This window comes from Hippopotamus amphibius, chromosome 11 (assembly GCF_030028045.1).
Source record: "Hippopotamus amphibius kiboko isolate mHipAmp2 chromosome 11, mHipAmp2.hap2, whole genome shotgun sequence".
In the NCBI taxonomy this organism is placed as follows: Eukaryota; Metazoa; Chordata; class Mammalia; order Artiodactyla; family Hippopotamidae; genus Hippopotamus; species Hippopotamus amphibius.
The window spans coordinates 67,448,565-67,460,662 of NC_080196.1; the positions used below are offsets into that span (position 1 = coordinate 67,448,565).

The 12,098-nt window shown below is 39.1% G+C and overlaps 1 protein-coding gene across 1 annotated transcript in view; it reads right to left on the reverse strand.

Moving 5' to 3' along the window:
- DSG4 (desmoglein 4) overlaps positions 1 to 9,858 on the reverse strand; it is a 35,031-nt gene extending 25,173 nt beyond the window's left edge. The window contains exons 1-2 of the mRNA XM_057699482.1: positions 9,811 to 9,858; positions 560 to 595 (exon numbers count right to left, since the gene is read on the reverse strand). Coding sequence (XP_057555465.1) covers positions 560 to 595; positions 9,811 to 9,858 — 84 coding nt within the window. The remainder of the gene's footprint in view (positions 1 to 559; positions 596 to 9,810) is intronic.
- Positions 9,859 to 12,098: the final 2,240 nt, after the last annotated feature.

Below are 12,098 nucleotides of genomic sequence, written 5' to 3' on the forward strand. Positions count from 1 at the left end.
ACCACATATCCCCTCATTTGTCAAGAGAGATTAGAAAGGTAATTTTATTTTCTTCAAAGATTTGAGATCATCATAATGAAAATGTAACTACTGAAATAAAGTTCTGCTGGAGGTAGGGGATAGCAGCTTTATTTCGTGAGTCCCGCCCTAAATGGTACCAGATTCTCTGCTGTTTTATTTAGTTGTGATTACATATTTTTATCTTTGTGTCTTTCACCCATTGATTTACCACCAGTTGTCTTTCTTGCTGATGTAGCTTTCTAAAAATCCTCTTCCCATTTTAATATATTACTTTGCTTCTTTTTCTTTGATTTAGGTTGGGAAATGTATAAATAAGCTAATAGTATAGTTTGATAAATGCATGGCTAAATGCATGGCTATTTGGGAAAATGAGTTTTACCATTGCTATTTCAATTTGGAAGAGATTCTTTCTCTTACTTTTTATCTCAACAATTATGCTTTCAAATGTTCTGATTTTTGATATATGATGCATAACAAAATTCAAAATTCAGTTTTTTTTTTGATTTTAAATTGAGAAAATAGTTTTATTGTACATTACCTCAACAATGAAGTCACCCTTTATTTCCAGCACCATCTGTTATGGAAGGGAAAATATTAGCATAAATTTGCATAATTTAAAGGAAGTGATATCAGAAAGCCATTGACAATGTTCTCTTATTTATTCATTTGTTAAATACACATTTTGTTAATCATATAGAATAAACATGGGTAATGCAAAATGAATAATACAGGCTTTTTGTCCTCTAAAGGCTTAACCTTTAGGGAAGGCAAACATGTAACTACATCAAGGCAGGACGTGCTGCACCAGAGGCACTGATGGGCTCGGTGGAAGGGTAGAGTGGACATTCAGGTTATCAAGGTGAATTCTAGGGAAGCCTCACAGGAGAGTAGGGATTTGAAAGGCGTCTTCAGGATGAACTGCTTTGATAAGAGGAACTGATGAGCAAGAAAGTTTCAGCCAGACTAAAACATGAGCACAGTTGTAAAGGCACTAATTTCAGCAGATATTCCAGAAATGGTAAATAATACTAGCTGGAAGGTAGAGGAAATAGTGAGAAGACATGGGAGACAAGGCTTGGAATGTCAGCTTGGAGATCATGAGGTGATTTTTATGCCAGACTGAGTCCACTTTATTGGTTAAGAGACTGGGAGTGACAAAAACAAGATTTTTAAAACATGTCATGATACTAAGGGAAGATTACAAGGGAAAAGTATTTTCCTTCGGATTTAAGTAGCACTTCTGTTTGGATAAATTCTACTTCTTTTTTTCTTCTTTATTTTAAAATAAATTTATTTACTTATTGGCTGTGTTGGTTCTTCTTTGTTGCACATGGGCTTTCTCTAATTGCGATGAGTGGGGGCTACTCTTTATTGTGGTGTGCGGACTGCTCATTGTGGCTTCTCTTGTTGCAGGGCACGGGCTCTAGGCGCATGGGCTTCAGTAGTTGCTGCACATGGGCTCAATAGTTGTGGCACATGGGCTTAGTTGCTCTGTGGCATGTGGTATCTTCCTGGGGCTAGGGCTTGAACCCGTGACCCCTGCATTGGCAGGCAGATTCTTAACCAGTGTGCCACTTAGGAAGTCCAATAAATTCTACTTCTATAGCTTTTATATTTATCCCAAATTTTGGAAACAGATTGAAAATTAATAAAACAAACTTCAGTCACCATCTCCCTGCAGTGATAATCTGCTGATTTTCTGTTTCTATTAATAGTTCTTCTATTCTCCCAGAAAGCCAAGCTCACATCAGCAGAATCATCTGACTCTTCCTCCCCTCCTACCCCACAGTCCACAAGCCCTATTGGTTCTTTGGTAATACCTCCAACCTCTCCCCCTCCCAGCACCACTTCAGCACCGATGTTCATGTTCTATGTCTTACCTAAGCAGTTGCTAATTCCTAAGGGTCTCAACTTCAAGTGCTTTTCCCTTGTATTCTTCCCTTAGTATCATGACATGTTTTAAAAATCATGTTTTTGTCACTCCCAGTCTCTTAACCAATAAAGTGGACTCCTTACTTAAATCTGAAGGAAATGACTTGAAAGAAATTGAAGTCAAATTATGACTTGAATCAGTTTAAGATAAAGAAGTAGGCAGGGAACAGAATCTTTTGGGAAATGCTTATATTTGTGCAGAGGGCAGAAGGAAGAAGTCTAAAAGCAGAGGGCACCCAGAAACTAAGAGAAGAGAGAGGTCAAGGGACCAGGAATGTGGGTAAACAGCAGATTCTGTCAGTGTGAGAATGATAAGAAAGCTCAGGGGTTGTGGTGCTTGTGGTGGAGGACTGGGGAGGGAGCTGAGTTCAGAAAGGAGAAGAGGTTGGATAAGTAGGTGGAGGAGAAGCAGCAGAAAAGCAGGCAGAATGAGTGGAGTGGAGTGAGATTGAAGTTAGACAAAGTGGGAATATTTAATGGTTTATGTGCCGTAACAAGGTCAAGGAGAATGGGAGCTGAGGGTGTCATGGGGTCTAAAGGAAGCCGTCATTGCTAACTTTTCTCAGGGCCATAAATCAAATTACAGGAGTCAAGGAATAAGTTATTGAGAAAATGAAATAGCAACTGTAGATTACATCCTTAAGTTGAGAGATTTTAAAAATATGAGATGCAATTGAGGATTTAATTAGGTCAAGTCATATTCTTAAGGTTGGGAAACCATGATCAAATACACAGTCTATAGGGAGAGGAAACAGGTTTGTGGAGAAAGAGTGATAGAAAGAGAAGGGGGAAGTGAGGGGGAGAAGGAGGAAGAAATCAAGGAGTAGTTACAACTGTGATTAAGAGAGAATAGGGAGGGAGGAATTGGGAGCAATTGGGATTGACACATAACTATTACTGACACTATGTATAAAATAGACAGCTGATGGGGACATACTGTATAGCACAGGGAACTCTACCTAATGCTCTGTGGTAACCTAAATGGGGGGGGGGAGTCCAAAACAGGGGGGATATCTGTGTGTATATGGCTGATTCATTTTGTCATACGTGGAGGCTAACACAACATTGTAAAGCAAACATACTCCAATGAAAATTAATAATAATTAAAAAAAAGAAAACAGGATGACTGAATCAGAGCTGTGGGTAAAAGAGACCTGTTAATGAGGAAGACTGTTTCTTCCTTTGGAACAGAAGGGTAGGAGAACAGAACGAAGAGAAGCAATCATTTAGAGGTGTAACTTGAGGAAAATTACGCACATACCTATTCCATAGTTTTGCAGGGTTGGAGTGAACAAGCACGGGGAGGGGATAGAGGAGACTGTCAGAGACTTCTAGAATCTGCCAGAGGGAAGGTGACAGGAAGCCAAGCCAACAGTACAAATCAGAGAGGATCAGTAGGCCCACCTAGCATTCTTGAATTAGGGAACACAGAAAATTAGAAACAGAAAATAAAAGATTATTCCATAGTTGGTGAAGAGTGTGACGACCAGCTAAGATTAGGAAGCAGGACTATGATGTGTAGCCCATCTGCTTTGTGCCTTTTCTAGTAGAACTTGGCACCTTGGGAGTGGGAGGAGAAGGAACACGAGGGCTGTCCCAGCGTAGGGGATTGTTGTCAAAGCAGAGTGGAGACAGACTCAGGGAGGTGATCAGACACTGTCGTGAACTCCAGCAAGTCAGGGCGCTCCGGTGAACTGAGGTTAGAGAGAGCCTGGGACAGGTGAAGTCAGGGCAGAGCAGATTTCTCAGGTGTGAGGAGGGTGTAGGAGGGAGTGCAGCGTGTGGGTGGGGATTTGGAATGACAGCTGAGTCCAGAAGGGGGTAAAATACAGAGTAGAACTTTGGCAGTAGAGCACAATGCTTCCTTTTAACTCACTTTCTTCCTCACGTGTACTTTTATTAGACATTAGTAAAATATCTAGACCCGGGGAAAAGTTTAATATTTAATAGAAGATGGTTTCAATTGGTTGCAGAAGGTGTTTTATTTTATAATAAATATTGACTCGGGAGTTAGATATTCTTTTTATTAGAAAAGTAAATGATTCTAGAAGGTATCAGAAAAAGTAAAAATCACACAGAATCCCACTCCTTGGAGATCACTATGGTTAATACTTGGAGAAATTCTTTTAGACTTTTTTTTTTCATAAACACTTATGCAAGGTGTATTTTTTTAACCAGAAAAGCAATCATATTATAACATGGCATTTGGTAATTTGGTTTTTGTGCTTGATTATTGGATGAAACATAGGAACATCATACATTTTGAAGGTTGCCTTATGTATCACTTTAATAGATGTCTTCCATTCAGGGCATCGGGATACTAGGATAGCAGAGAACTGATAGATTCTGCAGTTTAGAGCTGGAGACTAAGCTCTGACATGCGATTCTCAGGCACTGTCCTACAGTGGGAGGTTAAGGGCTGTCTTGGTGGATGTCAGAAGGTTGGTGAGCTCAGCACATGAGCTCGCGGTTAAGAAGAAGCAATCCCTCCTCATCTTTAGCCTCCCACTTGTCTCCCTTGTCTCCTTCTCCTCTGCTTCTCCTCTTCTCTTTCTTTCTTCCTCCTCTTTGATATTCTCTTACACCTGTTCCTCTTGCCCTTGTTCCTCTTAGACTTCACTGAGAATCACGCCAGCCACATTATCCTGCTTCCTCTCAGAGCTGTAATCAACCCAGTAACCTAATTTTCACTGGGAGGTAGTGAGAGTGAGTCCTAGCTGGGGTTCTGCTCATCATTCAGTTAGCAATGTGGCAGGTAATTTCTGCAGTATCCTCACCCTGGTTTCTGCCTGCTTACAAGCCTGCAAGGTTAATGTTGGATCTATGCAGTGTGAAAACACCTGCTGGAGGATGGACCCAAATCACTGATTCTTTTTGTTAAATTAATTAAACAAGGAGGCTATTAGACTGGGGTGGCTCTTATGCTGTGGTGCTGAGGCAAGCAAACCAAAATCCAAGCCTGTAAATGCCTGAAAGTGACAAAGTTGAAACTTAAGGACAGGACTTCCCTGGTGGTGCAGTGGTTAAGAATTCACCTGCCAGTGCAGGGGACATGGGTTTGAGTCCTGGTCCAGGAAGATCCCACGTGCCACCGAGCAACTAAGCCCATGTGCCACAACTACTGAGCCTGTGCTCTAGAGTTCATGAACCACAACTACTGAAGCCCACTTGCGTAGAGCCCGTGCTCCACAAGAAGAGAAATCACTGTAATGAGAAGCTCGCGTATCATAATTAAGAGTAAACCCCGCTCATCGCAACTAGAGAAAGCCTGTGCGCAGCAACAGAGACCCAACACAGCCAATAAATAAATAAGCAAAATTAAAGAAAAGAAAAGAAACTTAAGGACAGCTGTTCACAGTCAACTAGGCTGTAGCCAACCAATAATTACCTTACTTTGCTTTTGCTTTTTCTCTGTAAAAGTTTTCCCCCAGCTTCTGTTGGCAGAGCATTTGTAATCACTTCTGATTTGGTGATGCCTGATTTGAATAGATTTTTATTCAAATAAATTCTTAAGATTTTAATGTTTCAATTTATCTTTTAATTAATTAATTAATTAAGCACTTTATTGGAATATAATTGCTTTACGCTCTTTACCAGCTTTTGAGGTACACCAAAGTGAATCAGCTGTATTTATACATATATCCCCATATCCCCTCCCTCCCGCGACTCCCTCCCACCCTCCCTGTCCTGGCCCTCTAAGGCATCACCCATCATTGAGTTGATCTCCCTTTGCTATACAGCAACTTCCCACTAGCTATCTATTTTACAGTTGGTAGTATATATATGTCTATGCTACTCTCTCACTTAGTCCCAGCTTCCCCTTCGCCCCCCCACCCAACCCCATGTCCTCCAGTCCATTCTCTGCATCTTGCATCCTTATTCCTATTACATATTGAGTGTATTTAAAGTAGTAGCTATGGAATAAGTCTATTTTTCACCTCCATAACTTACCTTTTTGAAGTCAGTTTTTGAAGTTATTTGCACATCTAGGATCAACTTATTAATAAGCAGTTCTCTCCTGGGTAATACTCATAAAAATAATTGAGTAAAGCAATTGCTGTTCTCATAGAGAAATGGTGGAGCTGCCAAGTTCAAGCCTAATTATACCACTTTTGTTTGTAATTGAAGGTATATTAAGTAGTGGCATTTTAGTTTGGAAGCCGTGTAATTTTCTGTGTAGAAAGGAAGGCCAAACGTTTCTCATGTAGGTAATACCCGAAGGTTTCACTCCAGTCCCTCCTCTAGCAGCCCTGTCATCAGAGCTGCTCTCTGTGAGTGAAGAATTCCAACTTCAATCCCATATGGGAAAGAAAAGGAAACATTACTGCAGCTCAAACAACAGTTTCATTACTTTACAAGGACTCCTCCCTGGATACCTAAGGATGGGAAGTAGTCATAAGATAATGTACTCAGAATCAAGAAGTTCTTTAAAACAGAGAGGTATCTTGGAATAAGGGAAAGCATCAGAGAGTCTCAAGAGCCATGAAATATTTTTAGAGCAGGACTTTTATGCTACAACTCTATAGGGAGATATTGTTTAGAAGACTATTAAAATTGTAGGTCATGCTATGGTAATAATGGCAGGTATACTTGGAATATAACACTTATTTTTCTAGTTCACCATGAACTCTGCAGGAATTTGAAGGTAAAAATATAATTTTTCCCACTGGTTTAAAATGTATAATTCCTTAGCCATTTATATCAACCAGAAAATAATAGAGGTGAGATTTGCTTTCATGTAACCTTTCGGGTGATGAGGACATTAATGTTTCTATAAGAAGCAGAACTGAAATCAACAATTTAAGGCTGTCTAGGGTATTCTGTTTAATACAAATAAAAAACCAAATCAGATAGGGTTTTTTTTCCTACTGGTCTATATGTCTAGAAATTTGCCTGACAATAAAATAAATAAAAACAAAATCCTGTTCCACATATCAGAATCACATTGTTTTATGTGAGAACTAAATTGATAGGTTGGTTCTAAATATGTTTTACAGTTTTGATGCATGTTTTCAACTTATGGTGAGATAATATGTATATGCTTTGCCACCTACCTTATTTACTTTCCAAGAACCAGAATCTTTCATTGTAAGGTTTACATCTTATATGTAGCATGAATGGTCACCGTACATGCACAAAAATTCTTATCTGATAAGAAGCTATGTGGCTATTTTTAATGATATCATCAACTCGATAAAATATATCCTCTCACAGCTAATAATTGCTCTGCCTTAAGTGATTCCTTCCTAGTAAAACTTCTATAATCCATCGCATGACTTACATCTTTAGATTCTCCATCCAAAGTTATGAAAATAATATTCAGGAGTCAGTTATGAATTTCTACTACATAACTATTCAGTTGAGATAATTATAGAATTGCAGAGTTTCTGCATTGGCAGAAACTTGGTGACATCATGTCTAATTATGTGTTCAGACGTGGGGCACAGTGAGGCCCCGTGAGGTTGGGTGCCTTGGTCAAAGTTACACAGCCCCTCTGAGGCGAGGCTGTGACTCACCCCTGGAGTTTCTGAGTCTTAGTTCAGTGTTGACTACACCTTCCCACCTGAATTCATGTTATAGCAGAAGCACGTGAGGAGCACCCCTAGGAAGAAGATGCAGAAGGACTCATGCGGTATAATGAAATACCCTCTTGTAGCTTAGAGTTTTGGGGTATCTTTTATAGGTGGTCAGTCAAAATCCTGTTTAAAGTACTCTTTGTGGTTGGGAGATAGATGACACAAAGTACCTGTCTCTGAGAGGCTGCCACACCCTCATTTGTGTAAGCTGCAATGATGCTCCAGAGAGCCTTTGATTTAGTTAATGAAAAGGGGGCAGAGTTCAAGTTCAGGAAATGAAAGAGAAGTAGGCATGCCTATTTTCCACAGGATATATAATATTATATTGATTCTTTTTAAACATTTCTTGCTTTTGTCCCAATGTTGACACATGCTAGAAGTTTCTACTTCCCAGTTCCAAAAGTTACTAATTGATATCTCAAGGGATCTATTAGAAATGCAAAAAGAACTTAAGTCTATTACCAAGAAATGTAAAACACAAATACTTTAGTATCAGTGGGGAGCAGGGAGAAATTTAGTATCAAAAACACTAAAATTACTAAGGATAATAAATCAATACTACCAAGAAGAGATACTGAGAATCTGAAATATAATACTCTTTCAAGATCAAGGAGAAGAACAATTAACTCTTCAGTTAAATAATATTGTCATAAAACATGCCTGTGCAGAGAGGAATAGGAGGTGAAATTTAACGCTCAGAAGTTGCCTCTAAAATCTTGAAACATGCAATCAGTCTTCCTTAGAGAAGCAAAAGGTTTATCTGAGTTAAAATATGCAGGTAACCCACAGAAGTGTCACAAGAGGTCTATACTGACAATTCTTGATTTCTATTAAAGATCGAGTCACAGTGTCCCCTCTTCCTTTAGTAGAGTAAATAAACAGTGATCATTACAACAGGGCATTACAATTCTATTTGAGGTTTTCCAGTTTACAAATATTTTTCAAAAATTGTTGCCTTGTACTCTGTCTCCCAAGCTCAGAGAACGGAATGTTCCCCTCTGGTCCCTTCCAGGCTTGGGCGTGTGCCCTTTGGCAGTGTCAGGCTCCTGCACTGCTTTTGAAGTTCACAGAAATGTGAACTCCAGAAGAACAGCGCCTGCGAGGCCAACTGTACGACGGCGAGGTGTTCCCTTATCTCCCCAGCCTGGCTGCCCTCTGCCCTTTAGAGGGGCTGTTCACAGGAGTCCCGTATAAGGCCACTGCCTGCAAGGAGGGCGGAAACCATTTTCCAAGCTTATGTTGTAGCACCACTGATGACTTTCCTGGGAGACTGAGGTGCTGCCAACTATAGGTATTTGGCTTTATTTGCTGGGAAAAAATATGTACAATTTCCTAACAATCCTCTTCTATCTTTCCACTTATTTTTTCTTAACTGTTTCGACTGAACTGTTCTGTCACTTGATCATTGATAGATTTGTCTAGTTTAATCGAACTTTATTCTTTAAATAGATGTTTCTAGTTGAATTGGCAATAGTTTGGTGAATTGACTAACCTGATCTTTGTTCCTCTAAGGATCTGGCATTAGAAGCTGCCTTCCCTCTTTCAAGGGTAGGACATTCCCTCCGCGTGTTGCTTGTCTGGAAAGCACTTCACGCCTTGGGCACTTAAGGGTTGGAGGAAAGTAATATAATATCCAAAATGCTGTGTGTACTTTAAAGAAATAGGTCACCTAAATGATCCTTCCTGGACTGTAGGAATGCCTTAATAATTCCTGAAAGGGTTTGTCTTAATGGCTCGGTTTTCTTCATTTTTCTTTAGTCATTTCTGACCGGAAAAAATTCCTATGACTTAAATATTTTATTAGTTGCAGTATAATCTTGACATAGCTAATATCCCCTCACCTTCAAACAAACTCACAGGAAAAAAACAGTTTAAAAGAAATGGGCTTGATCAACTTTACTTCCCTACAAATGTAGAACCCATTTGCACTGGAAATTTTGACAGCAATCTGATTTAAGTATAAGAAAATAGAAAAATAATTTTATTTCTGATTATACATTTTAGAATTATTCCAGCATTTTTTCTGAATTAGAGTATGTCTCTGATGTCATTTAAGTCTAATTCGACCAGATTGCCAACCAGATTCTCACCTTGCTTCTCTATGGCATTTGTTCTCTCAAGCATGGAGAGTCCTTTGAAGTTACAGAGGCTGAACTCATAGAACTCCCTTTGCAGGAGGGGTTTAAAATGGAGTAAATCCCATGTAGAAAGTCCAACAACTGACATAGGAAGCAAGCCCTCACATTTGCATTTCTTTCCCAGGCCTTTAAATTCTACTTACCATGAAAATAATCAAAAGACAAATGTTGCTGAAACGGAGCCAATCCATTCCTCCAGGTCCGTTTTGCACAGGAACCCCGGTGAGATTTGATTTTCGTCTTAGTCCTCTGGGTCCTGAATGTGGCTCTGCAGCAAGATGTGCTTCGAGATGCCTTCTAGGAGAGCCTGGGCGACAACTCTGCCGCTGTCTGCGCGGAGGAATGAAGATGTTCTATAATGACTCTGTTTCCCTATCCCGAACTCCTGGGCTGGTCTGGAAAACTGGCATTGCTCGGGCCCTGGGTCAGAACATAAACACACCTTGATTCTTATTGCAATGAAACCCTTTGTTGGACACCAAAGAAAAATCTTACAGAGTGAGGACAAGATTTACAGGGAAGATACCCAATGAATAATAAATTACTCACAACATGAAAAATAATTAAAACGCTAGGGTCTGTCATCACGCTGAATAAAATTAGTAGGCTTCTTCTTACAGCCAACATTGTAAAAGCAAAATTACATATACTCACACACACACATGTCCACTACAGAACCAACTTCAAGGACTGACACTGTGAGCAGAGGACATTGTGAAAGGCACCAGGCCTAAGGATGGTGTAAGGAGAAAAACAGAAACTCTCATCTCTTAATTCTAGTGATTTCTGCTTCTCTCCTTAAGAAATCCTATAGTTGAGCTGCATTCTTCAGTTTTAAAGATCGTCTAAAAATAAGGTTAAGACAAAGAAACTCTGATTTCACTGGTATATTTGTTTTCACATTTTAGCATCTTCTTTCCTCAAACCAGTGTGGTATAACATTAACTAAAATGTTTTAAGGTAACCACAGTACAGAGTGAATTCACTCCTCATGGCATTTCTGCTGATATAAAAGTACATAACATGGCTGAAGAACACCTTTTAAACCCTCATAAATATTGAGAAGAAGCTGAAATTAGAAACCTAAGAATTTAAGGGGAAAAGACCAGAGCAGCATCTGGATATTTCTGAAAATCATTTTCCCTTTTTCATTTTTCTCTTCTCCTTTGTTTGTCTGGGTTTAGAATAGGTATAGTTTTCTCATGAAAAAATTGCAGGCTGGCAGCAACATTCACAAACATAAGAAGAAAATATAGTTAAATGTTCTCTAATTGCTAATAGTTGTTGGCTGGAGAATTTTAAAGGGAGACTGCATCTTGTCTTCACTACAAGAAGTGAAGAACAAATCTTCACTTCACCATCCCTGCGATCAGAAACAAGACAGGTCTATCTCTAATCGTGGAATGTATTCCAAATAATACTTAGTCCTTCGAGAACCTTAGTTTAGCATTTTTGGAAGCATAGGAAAGAATCTAGGCAATTAGAGGGTTGGCATAGTACTCTAAAGCGAAGAGAAATGAATTATATGTTAAAGATATTGATGGGACAGACAGCAGGAAATTATACTTAAGCAACAGACAAAAATGAATTGTTACAAAGAGGCAGTATTTTGATATATCTGCCTAAGCTAAACTGTATGTTTGAGGATATTTGCCTAATTAAAAAATATATAAGCTAATCTGATAAAGCATATGTATGGATCATGTTTTAAAATACATCTTTGGGTGGTCCTCCAGTATGTCTGGAACTAATACACATACATTCACTGGGTGGACATTAACCAACTGTTTCACTGTATGTTAGATTAGTCTGTAAACCAAGAATTATGGAAACCTATGCTTGAGAAAATAAGCATTTAAAACATCCTCTTGTAACTGTTTTATATCCAACTGAGCTTTCATCCTTCTTCATTTTCGTGAATGTTTGTCCAGAGGTTTGAAATGAGACTGTTGTATCTATCATAGAAAAATTTTCTTTTATAGCTAGGTCAGAACAGCATTAAATTATTTTTTCTCTTTGAAATATACCCTCTATCAATGGTGCCAGTGAGCCTTGCGCTTTTGGAACGCACAGCATTTTCCCTTTGTTTTTCTATATATGGAAGGTACAAATGGAGCGGCTGCTTGAGACTATTTCCAAGAGAAATAATAATCTGGTAGGAGGGGTTTATCTCCAATCCAGCCTCCCAAAGACTTTTTCATTGGCTATAACTGCACTGTGGCCTTGTTTTTATTTTTTGTACAAACCATTTGACTCTTAGCTTGGTATAAAGAAGGACGATGAGAATTTGCACTGTATCAGTGAGTGGGGATATTCCTTGGCTAACTGTGTATATTTCTATCCCTAGAAACACACCACAACAGCTCTGGAGATGGTTTGTGTCTTGTGGAAATATAATGTGCAATACTGCTTAAGATTTGAATTATAGAAA